The following is a 22,472-nucleotide window of genomic DNA, read 5'->3' on the forward strand; positions in this document are numbered from 1 at the left end:
ACTCTCAACCACTGTACCACCAGGGAAGCCCCATTATCCAATTTTGGTCAATATTCTCTTTAAGTTTACTTTGGAACTTTTCAATATATTTAAGCTTCTACCGCTTATTTGGCATTATGAATTTTTTTACTCTTCATTTGATCTGCTCCCCCCCAGAAGTGTCTTCATGACATGTAATGAGGCCAAAGTCACTCAAGTAAGATCTGCATCCTATGTCCACCAAAAGGATACCTTTGATGCCTGGCAAGTCAATGCTGGCATGCTCGTGGATTCCAATTCCATTCCGGATGATCCGCAAAGAGCCTTCCTTGAAAGCCCCAGAGCAAGTGACCAGCTGCAAGTAGAGAAAAGGTTTCTAAATAACCCGCTCCAGACTGGGGCAACTAGACTGATGCTCAGAAAGTAAACAAGCTATACCTAAAACCAAGGACCCTTTGTTGTGGAGCTAGGTTTGAGGATGCAGACTTAGCAGAGGGTGATCTCCAAAGTCTCTCAAATTTATCAAGCAGACACGATATCCTAGTCCAAGAAGCAAAAGGTTCCTACCACTATTCCTAGCAAGCTTGTTTCCACCCTGGGAACCTAGTTTACTGGAAAGAGCACAGGATCTGAAGGCAGACACACCTGCCATTTAGTAGTTATGTAACCTTGGACAAGTTGCTTAATCCTTCTCAGCCTTAAGTTTCCTCACTTCTGAAATGGCCAAGAATCCCTATCTAACACAGTGCTTGTGTGATTATAGATAATGTATGTAAACTGCCTGGCAGACCAAGATAGGCACTCAATAAATGGTAGTTATCCTCACATCATTGGAAATTAGTGAGTGAGGCTCTTAAAAGTTATCTGCAGTGCACACTCCCCATTCTAGCTAAGCAGACCCAGGAGGACACCGTTTGAGTGGGCATACCAACTACCCCTTTCCAGGATGACCCCCTTACCTGTCCCTGCCCCTGCCTCTCCAGGTCCACCACACACATGTCCACAATGGGTCCTAAATTGGTAAAGGTTTCCATGGCCACTACATAGGAGCCTTGTTCATTGCTGTCAACATTGAGCTGAAAAAGAAAGAACAATGCTAGTCCTAGAATGCTCCAGACCCACCCTAAAGAGAGAGTTATCATCCAAAAGAAACTCAACTCTACTAGATCTTCTCATGCTCTAAGAAGATCTTATGCTCTTACGGATGCTTCTTATGCTCTACTGGATGCTTCTAGAAGGGAACTGCTAAGGAACATGGTTATCCTACAGGTGACCCACTAACCAGCCAGGGATTTCTAATCTGGCAACCCATGGATGGATTTCAGAGGAACAGCTAGAAATTAATGTAAAATGTTTGCATGCATTCTTCTGCAGAGAAGGTTCAAATTCTCATATTCTAGAGGGGATCAAATACATTAGACTATGACCTATTTGAAGGTAGAAGCTAGTTCTTGTTCATCATTGTACCCACAGTACCTAGCACCTTGCCTGGCACATTTGTTGAATGAACATTTAGGACAAAGAGCTAGTCGGGGTAGGATGCTAAATCAACCAAGTAGAAACGTGGATAGCAGGCATATGGATGAACTGAAGAAACTCTGAGAGGTACTAAACACAGAAAGAACTTAATGAAGAAGCAGTGAAGACTGCAAAAAAGAAGCCAGAAAGAAGAAAATGTCTTCTCACCTTCACAAGCTGGGAGTCACCAAGGCGAGACCCGACAAACACAACACCGTTATCAAGGTATGTCAAGCACTCAGCAATAGAGGTCTAAAAGAAAATCAAGGGCATGAAAGACCTGAGAATGGACTTCATGTGGGATCCAGACACCATCCTACCCACCTCTCAGACATGTGCTGAGAAAAATCACACCTGCAGTCATGATTCCCAAAACAATTCTCCATTTCAAATCCCCAGGTCACACTCAACAATCATTCCTAAATCTCTGAAGTTTGTGACTCTTCATTTATCACATCCCTATAGTCAGAAAAATCAATGATTTCTCTTGCAGGTGCCTGCTCCAAATGATCATTGTAATCCCAACAGCTCCAGTCTCCTCAAAATAGCTAGAGACCTCTAGAATTTGCTGCATTGTTCTTAACAATACCTTTGTAGAACGTCCTCCCATAACTGAGTATCAGCCTTAGATTAACCTTTAATTCTACAGTGTATCCTTTTTGTTTCTCTTTTTTTTTAATACTTGAGGTAGTACCCCACTGCCTGTGAGATTCTCTAGAATCTACTCATTCAAAAACCAACTTCCACAGCAGGACTGAGCATTTGTTGTTGGATGTTAAGTAATATAATTCCCAGGTGCACTTTGGGACCACACATCTGGGGTCACTAGGCACCTAGGAGAAATGTAGAAGAGTAGGGACAGGGCCTACCTCCCCAAGGAGTTCCACTCGGAGATCCTTGAGGGTAACGGTGCCATCCATCTGTTCCTCCTTCTCCAAAAGCAGCATGAAGAGCCGTCCTTCCATGTCTCCCAGCAGATAACGGGAGCCATTGGGGTCCACGCGATTGTGACACACAATTGTGCTTTGCTGCCAAGAGGGAGGACACAGTCATTAGAGATAAAGCATCCTCCACAACCAGAGAATAAACCCTAGCAGACCATTCCCTTTACCAAACCCAGCCACTTCATGAGCAAGGAATCCACTCAGCTCACATTACATGTGTGATCAAAAGTGAGAACATTTTATTTATTTTTTTTTTTTGGAGGATGTTTTATTTTGAAGACAATGTTCTGAGGAGCTCAACATACTTTAAATGTTTACTCACATATTATTTTACTGGAAAACAAATACATAAAAGAGGAGGCAGCTATAAGTATTGACTGGACTATGCATGCTACCACAGATTTTGTTATTTAACCTCGCTAATACTCATTACCTCCTACCATGAATGCTACCACAGATTTTGTTATTTATCCTCAAAAAAAAATAAAATTAAGCTTTTAAGCCTTCATTTCTATGACTTGAAATTTGAAGGTGAAATTTTTTGTGACTAATTTTTTAAGTCTATATATAGTATTCACTATATTATTTTACCTGATTTGAGCTCTAAAAACATTAACATTCATTAGAATTCCTGAAATTTTTCCTTTCTTCAAATTGCCCCAGTGAATGGAAAGGATAAACCAAATTTTGATTATTTCTCTCCCTTAGTTAGCAAGCAAGCTCTTTGAAAGCAACACCAAGCCAATCTCTTTGTATTCCCAATGACCAACACAACATCTTATATACATAGTGAATAATGTGACATACCTCTGAACCCCCTTCTGACAAATGGTGGGGAAAAGAAGGGGGGGAACAAACAGAAGGAAGAAAAAGGGAAAAGAATGCTGCTCACCTTAATGATGGGAGGGGCAATCGCCAGGTATTTGTCACCGTTGTGATAGGTGATTGATTCCTGTCCAATGATGATGGCGCCTCCAAAAGGCTCTGGGACTGCAGGAGAAAGAGTAGCATTAAAATGCTCAGCATTTGGGACCTGCCAAACCCTGAGGCAGCAAGGGCACTGATCCAGTTATCTCTGAGGCAAACTTGAAGATAATCATTTTTTAGACATCAAAGTCCATGGAATATGATAAGCTTTTTCTGAGATTACTGTCTTAGAAATTGTAGGCTGCCCACTCTTTACTCCTGGTCGTACTTTTATTGCCACTCTTTCGGAGTTTCTGAGATTTTTTTCCTTGTTCCTTAGCTTCATTTCCCCCATTATCAGGGCTACCATATAGAAGAGCCAATTTGCACTTAAGAGTTTTTAAACTTCTCTACTAGGTGAAGCACACAACAGTGCTGAAGAGTTTTTAAACTTCTCTACTAGGTGAAGCACACAACAGTGCTGGGGGAAGAATATAGGATAAAGAGCAAAGATGCCTGGATTCCAGCCTAGGCTTTGTCAGTGAGGCACAGGCATGGGCAAGTCCCTCGGCCTTGTTTCCTCATCTATGAAATAAAGGAGCCAGATAAAATAAGCTCTATTGGTCCCCTTCAGTTTTTTTTAATTTTTGCCCAACAATAAAATAATGAGACTAACTTCCATATGCCACTCTGCAAATCAATCTCATTGTTTTAGTTAACCCCACCACCCCAAATAAAGGAAAGTTATACTTTTGGGGGAAGGGTAAAAAACAAGACAATCCCAAAGACAAAAATGCAAAATAACAAAGGGAAGCACATTTTCTACAGATAGGAGACATAAGGGAGAGCTGAACAATGCATGTGCTCAACAGCACTGGAGTGCTGAGATGAAGGGCAGAGAAGGTGAGGAAGGAGCAACAGGGAACTGGCCCAGAAGTGGGGCAGAGGCAAATTTCCTAAATCCCCCAACAAACCTGCAATCACCATGGAAGCTTCAGCTTCTACGTTTTCCTGTTTCCAAGGGCCCTTATTGAACTCCTTCTCTCGGAGAGACACCTCATAGGTTTTTACGTGCCGCCCCTGAGGGTCCTAGGTGAGGAAAGGTAGAACCGTTAGTCCCTACGAAGGGTGCCCTGGGCTGGAGAGGGGCCCTGAAAGCAACAGCATCTGACACTCCTGTCACGCCAGCCTTCCCAACATTATCCATCAGCATGCTAACGGCCACCAGCTGAGCTTCTGATAGTCTGGGCAGACTGTGACTGAGGCTAACTGTTTCTAACAACTGAACCAACAAAGAGATATTTTAAAAATTAGAAAAATGAACTTGTCATGCTGTACTAACCACTACAGAGATATAACGTACATATGCGTACATTTGTGAATGTATGTGTACATACAGTAGAAACTAACACAACATTGTAAAGCAACTATACTCCAACAAAAAATTTTTTTAATAAAATAAAAATCAATTGCAGTCTAAAACAAAGCTCCGTTTGATACAATTCTCAGATGCATTCTGATAGGGTGACGGTAAAGAACAGAGTGTGCTGCTCCTCTAAAGTTAGTCGAAACCTCCAATCCGGACATTGTCAACACCATCTTCCCCTCCTTTTTTGGAATCATGACTCACTTCAGACCTGGAGCTATCAAAGACACCTTTAAGAGACTAAAAGAGCCGGCATGGGGCCAGTGGAGGATGGCCTCATCAAAGGCCAGACCAAGCTCTAAGAAGTTATGGAAGGAATCCAACAGTATGTTCAGGGAAGGGCCCACATCTTCATCATTGTTACAGCTCCTGAAGCACTCTGCATGACTACCTTTCACATGGATTTTCCTTTTTTTTTTTTTTTTTTTTTTTTTTAATTTTGGCCATACCACGTGGCTTGACGGATCTCAGTTCCCCTACCAGGGATTGAACCTGGGCCACAGCAGTGAAAGCACTGAATCCTAACCACTAGACCACCAAGGAGCTCCCTCACGTGGTATTTTTCAAATTGACCTTTGGGCACAAAACAGGAGAAAAAATCATTTTTAGTTGATGAAAAGATTTTCCCATCAATGATTAAGGGTAAGACTCAACTTCATGATAAATTCAAGCTGGGGTTTGGATTTGGGCCTCTGAGACACACATATGGAAATGAAGCTCATTCACAACCCACAGCCCTGAGGCTGCACAGAGTCAGCCTTGAATAACCAACATCAATGTTTTAATGACCTGATATTTACAAAACTAAAGAAGTGAGAGAGATTCCAAGTTATTATTTCAGACCTGATATTTAATGTATTGTAAATAAGATTAAACAAAATCTCCTAAGCTGGTTTCAACCTATTCAAATGAACTTTATATCAACCAGCCTCAAAACTACAGCACTTACTGTGACACTAAGAAATATACAAAAATACATCAGTATTTCCAATACTTAACACAGTGTTTAAAAAGTGTTTACATGCCCACACACAGTACTTAAAAGACTTGGACTAAGCTTTCTTCCATCATTTATTCAACCACATGCTAGTGAAATAACCTCATACTGTATGGCCCTTTGTTAAAAGGCTGAGATATTACCAAGATACAAGCATATTAGTCTGGTGCTCTGCCACCCTGCCCCCACCCCACACCCCCTCAACAGATCTAGCCCAGAGAACAGCTGCCCAGGATCAGCTCTACACAAGTTTTAGGCACAGACTAAAATAGAAGTCAAGAGCCAGCGGTCACCAGAAAGTGAGTGCTGATCAAAATGCACCTCTTCTTGGAAGACACATAAAGCATCCCCAAGACATTTTCGCAATGCTTGTAAGGGAATTTCCAGATCATTTCTTTAGAGCTAAGTTTTAATAATCCCCTGGCATGCCAGTAGGAGACAAAGTATAAACTGGGTCACCCTATAAAATCTCCAAGGCCCACAACCAGAGTGTAATCTCAGGATTAAAGCCTGCTACAGGCCCCAGACTGCTTCCTGCCTCCACGATAAGTACTTCTTCTCTCAAGGTGCAACCAAAACCTGACACATATTAATTATATCATTCAAACCATTTCAGGACAAATACATTAAACACTTCTACCTGCCCTACCATGACGTCCAGACATCCTGACTGGCAAAAATGGACTCCCACTGTGCCAAACCATACAGCTTCTCCCTCTCTCCTCCTGCTCCAGTACCTGGTAGACAAAGCAGATGGTAGGTGCTTGGCAACCATATAGGAACTTGACATCAATAACATGCAACTCCTCCAGGCGGATGTTAAAGGCCTTGAGCTCTTTATTGTCCCGGTCTAGTGGAATAACCTTGAAAAGGCCATCATAGAGTCGCAGGCCAATCATTCGGCACTCAGGGTCAATGATGCCAATAATGCCCGTCTCTGAGGGGCGGCCAATTCGGTCCTGAGAAATAAAACTGGGGTTAGGAAAGAACCTCAAACACCTAGAGTAACAGAAAACGCTGGGCACCACCTTCCCAGGATGATTTTAAGAGCGGCAGTAAAACTAGTGGCGTCTTCTTGACATGTCAGGATGCCCAAATGTCAGTGTACGCCTTTTTGCAAAACACTGAATCTCAGTGAATTATGACCCTCTCCCTTGGTCTCTGAGTAAACTACAGAAGTCCTTAGTGTTTTCTCCTTGTTTCTCTGATCACACAGAGAGAGAGCTGCCCCAGCAGTACAATTTTCTTCACCAAATCATGACAACCCTACCTGGAAAACTCTCATCAGCCTGAAGCAGCCACCTCACCTGGACATTGCCATGAGCTCGCGTTATGATGTCAATGCTCTCGCCACTCTGCTTATACTCCAAGATGCAGGCATTGTACTTAGCTGTCAGGATAAACAGTAGGTCCTTGCTCTCCCCCTGGAAACCAACATCATACTATCAAAAGAGGTTTCTTTTGAAAACAGGAATACTTGTCAGGCCTTTACTCATCCTTTAAGCATATTAAATTCTTCAAGAATTGTCTTTTCTCCCTGAAAAAACCCACGGTAAGTATGTAACACACATTAGTTACGCACACACCCTAAGGGTGTGTACAGAAAGGCCAGGACTGAAGCTGGTAAACATCTAGTCCACTTTCATGATTCTTCATCTCTGCTCTACATATAACGTATCCATCTAGTTCCACGTCAGCTAATCTCAATTACTCCATTCAAATTCTGAAAGATGAATGTAACGCCTCCTCTAATCCCCTCCAAGTACTTGGACAAAGACAAAAAAATGTGAACAAAGGAAGCTGAAGTGCACCTATAAAGTCTCTCTTACTTATTAACACAGACCCCAACAAAGTGAGTATTTTGTCCAAAGGGTTATAATTTAAAATTTGAACCCACTGCTTCCCCATCAGATTCACTTACAGATAGAAACGGTCAAATTATAATAACAGTAATAATTGGGTGATGTGTTGACAGTGAATGCTTGTTATGTGCTACGTCCTGTTATTAAATCACTGAATCCTGACAATGACCCAGAGGACTGGATACTGTCATCCCCATTTTGCAGATGGGGAAACAAGGCTCTGAAAGGTTAGATGACAACCAAAATTAGATTTAATAAGGAATAAAGCCAGTACTGCCCTAACTCTAGAGCCTACTCTCTGAATCACTATGATGACCCACAGGATGGTGACCCACATTTGAAACTGCTTTAATATTCCCTTCTAAAAAGTCAACTTGATAAAAAAAAAAAAAGTCAACTTGGTAAATTTTTCCCTAGCAAATCTCTCCAAGAATATAAATTGAAATCTGCCATTCAAAAAGAGAAGAGTTTCTCTCCTAAGTCTTATTGCACCCATCCTAAGCAAGCAGTGACATCAAACAACGTAAACCCGACTACAACTACTAGTTCTCCCTTTGTTGCTGGACCCAACCAACCCAGAGCACTTACCTTGGGCCTGAAAAGCTCCATGACAGCAATCTTCCCATACATGCCCACCTCTTTGACGGGTCGAAGTCCCTCAGCAGTGACCACATAGATCTCTAATCTCGTATTTTTGGCAATCAACAGGTTCAAGTCTTCAGCTGAAGTAAAGTGTCCTGAAAGAACAGATCCTCTAATTTTTGAAGCCAAAGCACTATCTAAGTGATCCTATCACTTCTACCTAAAACCTCCTGAATTCTCGATTTACTGCACATATCTCTCCGGTTCCCTCCATTCACTCCCTTCTCACCAAATCCTCAGAGTCTCACTTCACACATTCGAGAATGCTACTTCCCTCATCAGATTAAGAAACTGGATCGGGCCTAAGAGCAGCATGTCCTTCAACTGCCAATGACTGTGAAAACCCTTCAGATGGCTCTGTGCCCTCCAATTTCACTTTTCCTATCGCAGTCGGCGACTCATACTCTAATTAAGGGATGCTGGAGAAAGTGTTTCTCCCTATTCAGTCCAAATTCGAATTTTCACAAAATCTTTACCAAACAGACTAGATCAAACGAAGAGAATTCTCAGAGCTTTACCTTAAAACCTTGTTTTGTTTGCACCTCTTGCCCTCCCAGCAGTCTACCAAAACCCCATCCACACTCCTTCACAGCCTCCAACTCTCCAACAACAGTTTTCCTTCGGGATCATGATTCGGATTTACATAAAAATACGAGTTTGAGAGCTTCATATTCTGTTGAGAACTTGGTTCAAGATGATTATTGCTGGGTTCTGGACATCTGCGTCCTTAACAATTCTTGCATAAACAAACAAGGCAAACCCAGCACTGGGCTGGGCCATTCCAAACCCTCTTCTCCAACAGCTCCCTCTTGTAAACAACAGCCCCAGGCAAAGCGGACTCCTCTCTTTCGGGTGAGTACGGACATTCCTCACATCCCTCCACCTCCTGCACCTCCCAGGCTCTTGCCCCAAAGTCGCCATCATCACCGCCCCTTCCCCCCTAACCACACGCGGCCAATCTCGCGGCCCAAGCAACACCGCACAAACAACTCACATTCCACTCTCTGTCCCACTGGGCGCGTCCTGTCCTCGAGGCCAAGTGACCTCCGAGAACGAAAGGGGACCCTCAAGAGCAGCTTTTACTCCCCCAAAGGCGTGTGTTGAGGCTGCTTCTTTTAAGCCGTCGGCTGTGGGAGGTCCCTCGGCCGCCAGCGCCTTCCATTCCCTGGGCCCGGTCCTGGCGGCAACCCGGGGGCCGCGGGCTTCCCTAGGCCTCAGTTCCCCCCAGCTCCCTCCCTCACCGGGGTCTCCTGCCCTGGCAGCCTCACCGGTCACGCAGCCGTTCACGGCGGTGGGCTTCTGTGCCGTTACCACGTAGTTGTACGACATGTCGAGGCCTGGGGCAGCCCAGCGGGACTCAGGCGAAACGAAAAAAAGACGGACACCAGCAAAGAGACAGGGAGCCCCCACCCGCGCGCGGCGAACTCCACTGCCGCTGTCTCCGCCCCAGAGACACGTTGCAGGCCAGAGCGGCCGGGGCGCGGGGCATCACGGGACGGGCTCACCTGGCCTCTTGGAGGACTCAAGGCGCCGAGGCGGCCAACCAAGGGAGGCCCCGCCCCCAGAGGCCCCGCCCATCTCCTACCGCCCGAGCTTGGAGTACCCGGATGAGGGCACCCTGTCGGGTCTTTGGGAAGCAGCGGCGGTTCCCGAGGCGGTGGACGCTGGGGAGAGCTGGTTGCGGAGGTGCACCGACGCCTCCTCCTCCTCCTCCTCCGGAGCCGACCCGCCAACCTCATCCCTAGTCCGCGCCCCTCGCCCTTTCCCAGACCCCGTCCACTCCATCTTCCTTGCTCCAGGAGCCCTCGGGGTTGTTACCCCTTCTGGAACCGGAAGGTACTGCAGAGGCCTAGAGAGGGGAGGAAGGTGACATAAATTTGTGCACCTCCCAGACTAGAACCGAGGTCTGTACCTCCCTTCCCCTAGCTTTCCCAGTACCTCTAAACCCAGCCCTGCCCTGACCCTAGATTGACCGATCACTCCGCTTCACCTGGCATGCGCGGGGGGGAGGCACTTAGGCTCTCCCCTTTCCCCTTTGAACTTTGTGTTTGTGTTTGAGACTTTGTGTTTCAAGGGCCAAGCAGGCCACTTGCCCAGCACAGTTAGTCCCCCCGTGGCTGTGCAAATTCTGACCTCAAACACAAAACCAAAAATTCCCTGGTGAGAACCTTAGGGACCCAGGAAAGCAGTCAGCCCTGCAACTTCCAGGCCACTCCACATCAGACAGGCCCTGCAAGGAATAGGAGGAGAGCCACGTGGTGTGAAGCACCTGCTGCAAGGCCACAGAGGAGGCAGCCCCATTTTACAGATGAGGAAGCTGAGCCTCAGGGGAACTGGTTTACCCAAGATCCCCCAGTAAGAGACAGAGCTAGGTGCCAAGGCAGGTGTGGATTCTTTCCACTGCAGACACATGCAGTGAGCCCAAGACCCTGGATGACTCCAAGACACCTCTGAACCTGACTGAACCGAAAGGAGCTAAAACGTCGTTGTGGTTTACTGTGTGGTTTTACGCATCTGGGACTTTCTGCCTTGCTTTAGAGGCATTGAATTATCAGTAGAAAGAACACGGGATTTGTAGAAAAACTAAACATAGGTTTGAGTCCTGGCTCCTAACAGTATGACCTTGGACATATCACCAGAGCTCTCTGGGTCGGTTTCCCAAAAGCAAAATGGAGTCAGACTCAGCCGTCACCTTCCTGGTGTGGTCCCAACACTGACAAGAGCAAGCGTGTGAAGATCTTTATGAATGTATTCACTGCATGCGAGGCCTGTGTAATAGATAAGTTACTCTGTGGGTAACTTTGCCCCTTGGTGATAAGGTGGGCACCACTCGTGAGCGTAAGGCAGCTGTGTGCCCAACGTGGATCAGTCAGTGTTCTGGCAGCCAGGTGCAGGCATGAACCTTGGTCAGCCCCATGCTCTTCTCCATCCCCAGCTCACATTCTAGAGTTTGGACTTGGGTCAAAGTCTGGGGCAGCTCCCTAATTACTAGGGCCCTGAAAGCACGATTGTGCCAGTAGGCTGCAAGTACCTGCAGCAGCTCACGTTGTTACCCCCTCTTGCAGATACTGCTTGTCACCTTCACTGTGCTCAGGCCCGGTGGCACCCACGGGATTGCCCATCCTCCGGCAGCTCAGTGCAAAGGTGTGAACTCAACTTCCTTCAGAGCCTCCCCACCATGGTGAGTCCCCTGAGGGCCAGGGCAGAGGAAGGGCACTCTGGTCTTGGGGCAGTAGGGGTGCCAGCCCTGGGAATGTTGGAGTTCCTTGCTCCCTGACCAAGAGATGCTACTGCCTCCTGAGGTTAAGAGAGAGGGTCATCCTCCGTCTCAGGGCCTGACTTCCCTTCATTTCCCAGCTGGGCCCAGCCAGGCCTGTGGCTGCAGCCTCTGAGTCCCTCCAGGGCCCATCTGCCCCTGGTCTGGGTCATGCCTTTAGATTAGAACATTAACAGTTGCCTACTCTGTAATAGACAGTACCAGTCACAGGAGTCGTGAAGAAGGACCTGGTGCCTCTTCCAGAGCCTTGGGCATGTGTGGGCTTGTGGGATCTACACTCACTGCAGGAGGCTCAGCATGCCCCTGGGCATGCCCCAGGCCCATTCTAGAACTGATCTGGAGGAAAACAGGCCTGGGCAGACCTGGGTTCAAATTTCAGCCTACCACCAACCAGCTATGTGACGTTCTACCAAAGACTTGACCTCTCTGAGCCTCTTTCCTCATCTGCATTTTAAAAGGTGAGATGTTGATCAGAACAGCGTCCTAGGGGCCTCCCATAGTTGCCTGGTCGACTTTTCTTTCTTTTTCCATCCCCTCAGGCCACTGGGAACCAAGGATGGCACTGGACCCCAAGCCCTCCTCTAGCTCTGGTTCGGGAATGGTTGCAAATCCCAGGCAGGATAGACTGTCAGGGATGGCAAGGGAGCACGTTCTTGGAGGGTGGTGGTGCTGGAGACTGGGCTTGGAATTGAGACCCACTCTCAACTTCATTGCGTATTCCAGTCCCTGGCAGGCTCTGAGAGCCACAAGCCTGTGCCCTTCCTAGGACAGGACCTCTGCCACTCTCAGCCTCCCTTCAGCCCCTGGGGAGAGCAGCATGATAAGGCCAAAATGGAACCAGCTTTGGGGCCAGGTGGACCGGGTCACTTGCTGGCTGTGTGACCTTGGGCAAAGTCATGTAAATCTGCCTGTTTCTTCACTGGGCTAATTTTCCTCCATAGGGTTGTTGGAAGATTAAACGAGATGTGCTTAAAAGCACTTAGAACAAGGTGTGGCTCACAGTCACTGCTCTGGCCCCCCGCCGGACCCAGGAAAGGCCAACGTTTGCATGAAGGAATGGAGTTCTGGCAGGCTTGGGGAAGGGGCCTCCGGGAAAGCTCAGCTGCAGGCTTCCCCCAGGCCACCAGGCGATGCTGGTAGCCTGGCCCTCTCTGACCCTATTGGGCACCAGTTTCGCTGTTTGGGACAAAGGCGGGAGCTGCACACAGTCTACGGACTTCATTCAGCTAGCTCCAGCTTTTCAGAGCTGGTTGAAGAAGGGAGTAGCTCCTTTGCATTCAGTTTTTTGCTATATAGCGGGCATATACTCTAGTTATTAAATCCCTATTTTGAAGAGGAAGCAGATGGGTGTGGGCCCTGTCTGGCCCCCTCCCCTGGCACAGGAGCACCAACCTGGGGCTTCTCCTCCTTTGACAGAAGGCTGTTGGGCCCCAGTTTTAAATTTTATTTTACTTTATTTATTTTATTTTATGTTTTTGCCGCCCCGTGCGGCATGCAGGATCTTAGTTCCCTGACCAGGGATTGAACCCACGTCCCCTGCAGTGGAAGCTCGGAGTCTTACCCACTGGACCGCCAGGGAAGTCCCCCAACTTCATTAATTTTTTTATACTCGGAACTCCAGTTACCCCATTTTCTTTGTATCAAAGTCATTCTGCAGGATAAATTTAAGCCATGAATTAGTTACTGAATAAGAAGTTGCAAAATAAGAAATCATGGGAACATCCACCTTATAAAAAGATGCCTAATTCAAGGAACCACTGTTGCCTGGAGTTGCTGGGTGGGTGTGGGCTGGGGTGTGAGTCATAGCGACGTGGCTGGGCCCGATGGGGCTGCCCTGCCAACTCTACCAGAACCTCGTCCCGCTCCTCTCCCACAGACCTCCAAGAAGCTAGTGAACTCGGTGGCAGGCTGTGCCGATGACGCCCTTGCTGGCCTGGTGGCCTGCAACCCCAACCTGCAGCTCCTGCAAGGCCACCGTGTGGCCCTCCGCTCTGACCTGGATAGTCTCAAGGGCCAGGTGGCACTACTGTCGGGTGGGGGCTCTGGCCATGAGCCCGCCCATGCCGGTGAGCACCCTGGGCCAGAGGTGGCAGTGGGCTCTGGGCAGAGTGGACGGGGGGCTCCTGGGAGATCTTTGGTTCTGTTAGGTTCAGGACAGAGCCTGGCCCAGAGTCAGGAGCCCAGTCCTGGCTCTGGCTCGCCCACTCCCTTGAGCTGTGATCTGGGGCCAGTCGTGGCCTCTCTCTGTGCCTCAGTCTCTACATCTGTAAAAGCACAAGGTGGGGCCAAATGACCTCTCAGGCCTTTCCAGCTCTGATAGTCAGTGATTCCGTGAATCCTCCTGGCCTCCCAGGCCCAGCTGACCTGCCGTCCCCTTCTCCATGAAGCCTGCCTGACTTTTCCAGCCTAGCGCAGTATTCCTCTTCCCACCGTACATTTTCACATTCAACATGGACAGTCCTGGATTGTTTCATGTTTGGTGCCAGGCATGTGAACTCTCCATGAGAGCTTGGGGATGGGGGCATGGGGAGGAGTAGGGACCAGGCTTTGTATCCTCTGTATGCTCTCCTGTTTCTCTCTGGCAAATTCATCCATCCACTCAGCAAACATTCAAGAGCATCTGTTGTGTGCCTGGCACTGTCTGGCCACTAGGGGCGCAAAAGTGACCCAGACAGACAAGGCGCCTGCCCTCATGGAGCTTCTATTCTCCTTTGGGGAGAAGAAACCAGGTAAACACATAAGTGAAAGAGATCATTCCAGAGCATGTAAGTGAGGTAGTGAAGACAGGAGAGCAGGCTAAAGGGACAGCGAGTAGCTGGACATGGGTGAGTGACTACTTCAGTTGGGAGGTCGGGGAAGGCCTCTCCAAGGAGGTGATAGATCTGGGGAGAGCAGCGCAGGTACTCTTCTGCACCAAGTGCACAGTAGGGCTCACCAAACCATGAAGCCCAGGAGCGTGGGGAGCCCCAGGGATTGCAGGCACAGGTCCCCACCCAACATCCTCTCCCCACCTCTCTGTCTCAGGTTTCATAGGGAAGGGGATGCTGACAGGGGTCATTGCGGGAGCCGTGTTCACCTCCCCAGCAGTGGGCAGCATCCTGGCGGCCATCAGGGCAGTGGCCCAGGTGGGCACAGGTAAGCCTGGCATGCGGGAGGGGCCGCTGTGGGGAGCGCGAGTGCTGATGGGGCCCTACCGACTACTCCTGCAGTGGGGACCCTCCTCATCGTGAAGAACTACACTGGGGATCGGCTCAACTTTGGCCTGGCCCGGGAGCAGGCCCGGGCGGAGGGCATCCCTGTGGAGATGGTGGTCATCGGGGATGACAGCGCCTTCACCGTCCTGAAGAAGGCAGGCAAGCGTGGGCTCTGTGGCACAGTGCTCATACACAAGGTGAGGGTCCCCTCCTGGGACACCACTGGCCAGCCCGTCCCAGCCCTCTCTCTCCAGACAGCACCTGGTGCTGGACCTTTCCAGCCATCTATCCCACCCCCCCAGGAAGCCACTCCTTCCCCAGCGCTCCCTGATCCAGGAGGGCCCCACCGTCCCCAAAACCACGTCCACCCGGATCCAGGCATTCATCGTCCCGGCCCCTTCCCTGCCCTTCCCCACCTGCAACCATCGCCCCGTCCTGGTGACCCTGCTCCCCAGCGCCTCCAAACACACATCCTCCTCCAAGCCCTGCCCTTCCTGTCTCAGCCTCGCTTCAGTGCTCACCTGCTCGCGCCCAGGTGGCTGCAGCTGCCTCCTCAGCCGGCTCCCCTGCCTGCTTCCTGCCCGCCCCCCGTCTCTTCCCCACACCACCCCACAGGTGTCTTTCAAAAATGTGTATCTGACCAGGTTGTTCCCCTACAGAAAGCCCCCCAGGGTTCCCAGAGTCAACCCAGGCTCCTCGGTCAGGCGCCCACCACACTCGTGCCCCTCCTCCCTCAAGTTCCTCTCCCATCATCCCTGTGCTCCCCTCATGCTCCATTAACACCAGTTCTCTGTACCACTGGGCTATGGCTCACCTCTGGGGCCTTGCTGCTGCTGAGTCGTTGGCCTCGAAAATCCTTTCCCTGTCCAACCCCCCTTTGGCCTGGCTGTGTCCTACTATTCTGTGGAGGCCCACCTCTGACGTCTCTCTCTCTGGGAGGTTTTCCCTCCCACCACACCAAGCACGCTATGGCCCCCCCTCAGTGTTCCCATAACACCTGTCCATCATCCGATTTGCCACCTCACATGAAATGCTCAGTTTGTGTTGTCTCTTTCCCCAACCCCTTCCCAGACCGAGTTCCTTCAAGGTAGGGACTGTGACTTAGACACCTTTGTTCCCCTTTTCAGCATATACTAGACACTTGGCAAAAAAGTGGGTAGGTGGGTAAAGTGAGCCACGGTGTATATGCCATGGAGAAAAAACTGTAGGCTAGGAATTGGGAAACTAGCCACCAACTGACTGTGTGACACTGGACAAATCATCTCCCCTCTCTGGGCCCATCTCTCCATTTGTAAAGTTCCTCTGGCTCTGGGATTCTTGAATATTCCTGGCAGGTGCCCTAAGTGTGGCGGGCCAGGTTGATGTGGCAGGACGAAGAGATTCCCTCTTCCCAAATAGAAGTTCAGCCCCAGCCAGTCTTCTGCCCTCTAGTGGTACAGTGACTCCTTTCCCGTCGGGGGCCTATCTCTGTGTGGGTGCAGGTGGCGGGCGCCCTGGCTGAGGCAGGTGCGGGGCTGGAGGAGATCACAGATCGGGTGAGCGAGGTCGCCAAGGCCATGGGTGAGTGCCGGCCCAGGGCTCGGGGAGGAGGCGGGGGAGGTCGAGGCCCCCCCTTGGACCAGGAGCAGGTTCCCGGCAGCAGCACAGGAGGCCTCCCAAGCCACACCCCAGGGGCTGAGGGAGGGTCTCCCTGCGGGAGCTCCTGAGAACAGCAGCCTTGGGTCCCCAGAGCCAGGTTTCTCTTCCATCACTGAGATGAAGAGTCTGACAGCTTGTCTCGGTGAAGAGGCTCCCGAGGCACTGCTGCTGCCTGACGCCGAGAGCACAGCGGTCGTCCCTTTCATACCTCATTTATCTTAGGAACCCTGGGAGTGAGCTTGTCCTCCTGCAGTGTGCCGGGTTCCAAACCCACCTTTGAGCTCTCAGCCGATGAGGTGGAGCTGGGCCTGGGTAAGCTTGTGACCTCCGCCCCCTCCCCGGTCTAGCCATGCCTGCTCCCTGGGTTTTTCCCTGTCTTCTGCCCTGGGAACCATGTACCTGGTCCTTCTGCTCACGTGGAGCTGTGCCCTAGGGGGTCTTAGTATTTTTAAGTGGGTGCATGAGGCCCTTCTGGCCCAACGTGCCTGATTTCTACCAGCTTTGCCCTCCACACGCAGGGCTGTGGCCACAGGGGCTCTGTGCCTTGCCCACCTCCTTGCCTGCACTCCCACCATTCTCAGGTACCCCTGCCCCTGCCAAGATGCAACCCCTCTTTCAAGAGCCGTTCAGAGGCCACCCCAGCTGCAAAACCTTCCCTCTTCCTCTGCTGTGCTTCCCAAGTGATGGGCAGAGGCCTTAGCTGGCCTCTGTGACTGCCTGTAGTTCAGCTACTTAACTAGTTAAAAGTTAAGGGGACTTCCCTGGCGGTCCAGTGGTTAGCGCTCCACGCTTCCAATGCAGGGGGCGCGGGTTCGATCCCTGGTCGGGGAACTAGGATCCCACATGCTGCACGGGGCAGCAAAAAAAAAAAAAAAAAAAAAAATTAGAAAAAAAAAAAGTAAAGTTCTGGCTCTCTCCACCACCAAGCCAGAGATGGTGTATTTTTCATTATTTTGTCAGTTTCCCCCCAGCCCACACTCCCCACGTCCACGTGCCTAGCCTGGTACTGAGCACTTAGAAAATCCTTGACCAGACCATACTGAGCGAATCCCCAGGCCCCGAGCAGGTCAGCAGTGCTTGCATCTATCCACAGGGATCCACGGGGAGGCTGGCGTGCACCGGATAAAGGTATGTGGACTTCCCGGCGAAGGTTGGCCCAAGACCAAGGCCCCCAACGCAGCTCACTCCCGGCTCCCTCTGCCAGATGGCGACCGCCGACGAGATTGTGGCGCTCATGCTGGACCACATGACGAGCTCCTCCAACGTGTCCCACGTGCCTGTGCGGTCCGGTGAGGGGGCTGTCACACTGTCTCCCAGCCTTTCCTCCCCCTCTGGGAATGGGGCCCAGAGAGTCTCACCTAGGTGTCGTGTCTGCCCACAGGCTCCTCAGTGGTGCTGATGGTCAACAACCTGGGTGGCCTGTCATTCCTGGAACTGGGCATCATAGCCGAAGCCGCCGTCCGCTCTCTGGGTGAGCCCCACACTGAAGGGGACCTCCTGACCCCCAGAGCTTCTTCCTTCCAACCCTTTGAAGCTGGATGTAAGAAAAGCAGCTGAGATAGGGTCTTGCAATGGTCCAGAGCATGGGCTGTACGCGTTTGTCAAGCCCGAGTTAGACAACGGTCCCTCTGCCGCTTACTTGCTGGGTGCCTTGAGCCTGTTTCCTTGTCTGTAGAGAGTGGGTAATAATAGTACCTGCCTTATAGGGTTGTTGTGCGGATGAAATGGGATTAAACGTTATGTAACACACTTAACACAGCACTTGGGACGTGGTAAGAACGCGGTAACTGAGACTACTTATCTGCCGCTGTAGAAGGGACACCTCCAGGGAATGTGTCATTCAGGGCATCACTGAGGGATGCCCCAAGGAAATCTGACCGGCTCCCTGCTGACCTCAGAGCCCCAACTCCCAAAGTTCTTGTTTTTCTCCTACTCTATTTCTTTCTCTGACGCTCTGGGGGTGAGTGCCCGTCCTTCCCTCCTTTTCTCACACACTCCCACGCTCTGGTACTGCAGAGGGCTTCTCTGACGCTCTGGGGGTGAGTGCCCGTCCTTCCCTCCTTTTCTCACACACTCCCACGCTCTGGTACTGCAGAGGGCTTCTCTGACGCTCTGGGGGTGAGTGCCCGTCCTTCCCTCCTTTTCTCACACACTCCCACGCTCTGGCACTGCAGAGGGCTTCTCTGACGCTCTGGGGGTGAGTGCCCGTCCTTCCCTCCTTTTCTCACACACTCCCACGCTCTGGCACTGCAGAGGGCCGAGGGGTGAAGATTGCTCGCGCCCTGGTGGGCACCTTCATGTCGGCCCTGGATATGCCTGGCATTTCTCTCACTCTTCTGCTGGTGGATGAGCCCCTGCTGAAACTGATAGGTGAGACCTGGAAGCTGGGGTCAGCGAAGCCAGGGGCCCCTGGAGCTGCAAGGAGCCAAGGGGACTTGGAGAGACCCCCTCAGGGCTGACCATGACAATCAGGACCCTGTGGGGAGGCCCTTTCTGGCTTCCCCAGCCTTCTCCAGCTCTCACTTGACTGTGAAGGAGTGGGTATTAGGATCCTCCCCCCGGGACCCTCCCCTTTCCCTTGTACACAGTAGGCACTCAGTACTTGCTTGTTGCGGTGGAGGGGACTGGGCCACCAGGTGGGGGGTCCAGGCCCCACTCGATCCCTGGCCGGCCAGCCTGTCTCTAAGAGAGTCATCCTGCTGTCCCTAGATGCTGAGACCACCGCCTCGGCCTGGCCTAACGTGGCCAAGGTCTCGGTGACTGGGCGGAAGCGGTGCCGGGCTGCCCCCGCCAAGCCCCTGGAGGCCCCTGATTCCACTGCTGCAGGAGGTACAAGCCATGCTGTTGGGGAAGGTGGCCCCGGGCTTTGGCCTGAGGCCTAAAGGGTGCAGGGAGTGCAGAGGGGCGTGGAGGGGCCCTGGCACCCATACCTCCCACATGGGTCACGTTTGGCTGTGAGAAGGGCCAGGCAGGCCTCCTTCCCACTGTCCTCCGTCTCCAGGCGCAGCCTCGAAGCAGATGGTGCTTGTGTTGGAGCGGGTGTGCGCCACCCTTCTGGGCCTGGAGGAACGTCTGAACGCCCTGGACCGCGCTGCCGGCGACGGGGACTGTGGCACCACCCACAGCTGCGCTGCCAGAGGTTGGTGCCAGGACCCACCTGCGGCAGCAGAGGGGGTGGTGTGGCACACTGATGGTGACATTTTGGCATTTCACGAACCAGAAGGATTTCAAAAACATCTGGAGTGCTCACGTGGGGTTGGCAACTTTTATTTTGCCAAGAGAGGTCGTTCACAAAACGTAGCATCCCTTTCACCTGTTTTCATAAAGGGACACTTCTAACACTACAAATGTAGGAAGGTTGTTATCGCAGAATAAAACGTAATATTTTACAGTGAATACAAACTTTAGATTATTCTAAAGGGAAACTCATTCTGTTCTTATTTTTCTCAGCCGAACCAGACTAGGGAAAAGTTCTTAATTATCCAGCAGCGTTGAATCAAGAAAAAAGTATTTAGTGCCAACCACAGGTCAGGTGCTGCCCTCGACTCTATGGATAAAATAGCGAGCAAAGCAGATTAAAATCACTGCCCTCGTGGCTTATGTTGTGGTAGGAGAGACAAACCATGATCAAGGTAAATCAGTAAAAGACAAAAAAAAAAAAAAAAAAAGAAGCAGGAACGCGAGGAAGCATCATCACCTGCTGGGTGACCGTCGAGGTCCCTGTCCCTGACCTGTTCCCAGCCCTCTCCAGACTGCAGCGGGATATAGAGGGAGCCTGGGAGTCTCTTCATGTTGGTTCCCTCAGCCCCTCCCAGCACCCATTCCTTCCGGCTGGCAGCGAGGCCTGGGTACTTGGTTGGAATCCAGGCAGATGGCAGGGTGGGTCTCTGAATTCCTCACCATCCCTCTCTGCCTTCAGCGATTCAGGGGTGGCTGAAGGAGGGCCCACCCCCTGCCAGCCCTGCCCAGCTACTCTCCAAATTGGCCCTCCTGCTACTGGAGAAGATGGGAGGCTCATCCGGGGCGGTGAGTGCCGGCAGCCCCCGGGGGCAGAGGGCTGACATGGACGGGTCCTGGGTTGGCCGAGGCCTGGGCCAGCCCCGTGTGCTCAGCATCCTGGCCCTCCCCAGCTCTATGGCCTTTTCCTGACTGCAGCGGCCCAGCCGCTCAAGGCCAAGACTGACCTTCCAGCCTGGTCCGCTGCCATGGATGCCGGCCTGGAGGCCATGCAGAAGTGAGCCAGGGACCTGGGCCTTAGACGGGGGTGGGCTGGGGGAGGTGGTTGATGCCACCCACCCCCAAAGTGATTCCCTGCAGGGAGCCTCATTTGTTCTCTTCCCTGCCAGGTATGGAAAGGCTGCCCCAGGGGATAGGACTATGGTATGTATCTGGCCCAGCCCTTCCCCCTTTTGAGCGTAGAAGCCCTGAAGGCTACCCTCAGTGGCAGGGCCTGTCCTCAGCCCCTCTCCTTCACCTTGTCCAGCTGGATTCTCTGTGGGCAGCAGGACAGGAGCTCCAAGCCTGGAAGAGCCCAGGGGCTAATCTCCAAATCCTGAGCAAGGCAGTCAAGGTGAGTGAGGCTGGGCCCAGCCACCCAGGGAGGCAGACTGAGAACCACCAGGCTCCCATCTCCATGTGGCCTTGAACAAGTTGACATCCTTTCTGTACCTCAGTTTTCTTCTTTACAAATGGAGGAGAGCACCTGCCTCAGAGGGTTGCTGTGGGACTGAAAAGATATGTAGGGCGCCCACACAGGGTCTGGGACATAGCAGGCCCTGGGTGAATGGTGGCCCCTTGCCTTGCTAGCAGTGTGTGGGATGTGACCTCTCCACCCTGGTGTCAGTGCTGGGACAGAAGGGGCCGGGGTCCATGGCAGGAGGGAAGCCTGGTGGCTGCTTCTTGAACCTGCTCCACACCCCCACCCCTCAGAGTGCGGAAGCCGCCGCCGAGGCCACCAGGAACATGGAAGCTGGAGCTGGACGAGCCAGTTACCTCAGCTCTGCGCGCCTGGATCAGCCAGACCCCGGGGCGGTGGCGGCCGCGGCCATTCTCCGTGCTGTCCTGGAGGTCTTGCAGAGCCAGGATGCATGAACGCCTTGCCGGGCCTCAGGGCCTCACTCACTGCTCTGCCCAGCCGCTGCTGTCACTTACTTGTACCTTAGAACTGTCGCCCTCCCACGCCTCTCGCCCTCGGGCCCTGTCTTCTGAGTTCAGTAGGAATTCCTCAACCAGCCTGCAGAATTCCTCCACTGTAGAAACTGCAGGCCCAGAGTGGGTCACTGACCTCTCCCTCTTCAGGGAAGGGGGAGTCCTAGGGTCACCCGGCTCTGCCCCCAGCCAGTTCTGAGCTTCGATGATAAGGCTTTTCCCTAGGTGGCGGCACAACCTTTAACTGGCAACTCTCATTTGGTTTTAAGACTCCCTGTGAAAGGTCTTCTGCTCCTGAACTGAGTGTGAAAAAGCAAGCCAGTAAACCACATTGAAGCAAAAGAGCTGCTGCTTCCTCTAAGGGACCTTTATCCAAGCGTGTGAACAAGTGGGCCCACTACCGCCCCCGACTAAGACCTCACCCCACCACTGAAATGCTCATCTCCCATCTCCTCCTGCCTGAGACCCAAAGGCAGGGTCTGTGCAGCTGGGCCAAGTCCACTGGGATCCCCATTCCTGTGCTTCCCGTGCACACACACCACACCTGATGGGTGTGCTTTTCTCAGCACTAAACTAACAGAATTCACTGATTCTTCAGGAATCAAATGGGCAAGTGGGTCTCCAAAAGGAAAAGAAATCACCATATTCTAAGGCTCAGCGGTAGAACAGAAACTGCCCAGGCCAGCCCATGGGTCTCTCTAGAGCCATCACTGACGGCCCCTGGGAGAGCAGGAGGGGCTGCTGAGTCTATGTGGTGTGTGGTGGAGACCGCACAGCGCACACCTGGCCCATACTTGGCGCAGGGGGGCAGTTAAAGGCACTGGCATGGATTCACTTTAGACATAGATGTGACTTTGAATCCTGGTTCTGCTTCAGACTAGCTACATAAACTCAGGCCTATTATTTAGCCTCTTAGAATCTGTAAAATCCGAACGGTGCCC

At 51.4% G+C, this 22,472-nt stretch overlaps 2 protein-coding genes across 7 annotated transcripts in view; one reads left to right on the top strand and one right to left on the bottom strand.

The window, feature by feature from the left end:
- Positions 1–9,744, bottom strand: part of DDB1 (damage specific DNA binding protein 1) — a 31,144-nt gene extending 21,400 nt beyond the window's left edge. For 2 of the 3 annotated variants that reach the window (XM_032639670.1, XM_032639669.1), the window contains exons 1-10: positions 9,543–9,743; positions 8,221–8,369; positions 7,078–7,194; positions 6,508–6,729; positions 4,322–4,436; positions 3,334–3,431; positions 2,367–2,525; positions 1,666–1,749; positions 939–1,055; positions 232–334 (exon numbers count right to left, since the gene is read on the bottom strand). In XM_032639670.1, the coding sequence (XP_032495561.1) occupies positions 232–334; positions 939–1,055; positions 1,666–1,749; positions 2,367–2,525; positions 3,334–3,431; positions 4,322–4,436; positions 6,508–6,729; positions 7,078–7,194; positions 8,221–8,369; positions 9,543–9,603 (1,225 nt within the window). In that variant the 5' untranslated portion in view covers positions 9,604–9,743. Of the gene's footprint in view, positions 1–231; positions 335–938; positions 1,056–1,665; positions 1,750–2,366; positions 2,526–3,333; positions 3,432–4,321; positions 4,437–6,507; positions 6,730–7,077; positions 7,195–8,220; positions 8,370–9,515 lie in introns of all 3 variants that reach the window. The other variant, XM_032639668.1, reaches the window with a different exon arrangement.
- Positions 9,745–9,872: 128 nt separating this feature from the next.
- TKFC (triokinase and FMN cyclase) lies at positions 9,873–21,891 on the top strand. 4 transcript variants are annotated; one of them, XM_032639811.1, is made up of 19 exons: positions 9,873–10,178; positions 11,340–11,455; positions 11,870–12,009; positions 13,428–13,617; positions 14,576–14,686; positions 14,761–14,942; positions 16,227–16,305; positions 16,606–16,695; positions 17,477–17,511; positions 17,588–17,672; positions 17,765–17,854; positions 18,637–18,753; positions 19,093–19,212; positions 19,385–19,522; positions 20,303–20,409; positions 20,514–20,617; positions 20,730–20,763; positions 20,867–20,953; positions 21,313–21,891. In XM_032639811.1, the coding sequence occupies exons 5-19, from the start codon at positions 14,593–14,595 to the stop codon at positions 21,472–21,474; spliced, it is 1,524 nt and encodes a 507-aa protein (XP_032495702.1). In that variant the 5' UTR covers positions 9,873–10,178; positions 11,340–11,455; positions 11,870–12,009; positions 13,428–13,617; positions 14,576–14,592; the 3' UTR covers positions 21,475–21,891. The 4 variants fall into 4 exon arrangements, with proteins under 4 accessions (XP_032495702.1, XP_032495700.1, XP_032495699.1 ...); XM_032639809.1 differs by lacking the exon at positions 11,870–12,009 and having other exon boundaries at positions 9,873–10,110; XM_032639808.1 differs by lacking the exon at positions 11,870–12,009 and having other exon boundaries at positions 21,313–21,870.
- The last annotated feature ends 581 nt before the right edge of the window (positions 21,892–22,472 follow it).

This window comes from Phocoena sinus, chromosome 8 (genome assembly GCF_008692025.1).
Source record: "Phocoena sinus isolate mPhoSin1 chromosome 8, mPhoSin1.pri, whole genome shotgun sequence".
Classification (NCBI taxonomy): domain Eukaryota; kingdom Metazoa; phylum Chordata; class Mammalia; order Artiodactyla; family Phocoenidae; genus Phocoena; species Phocoena sinus.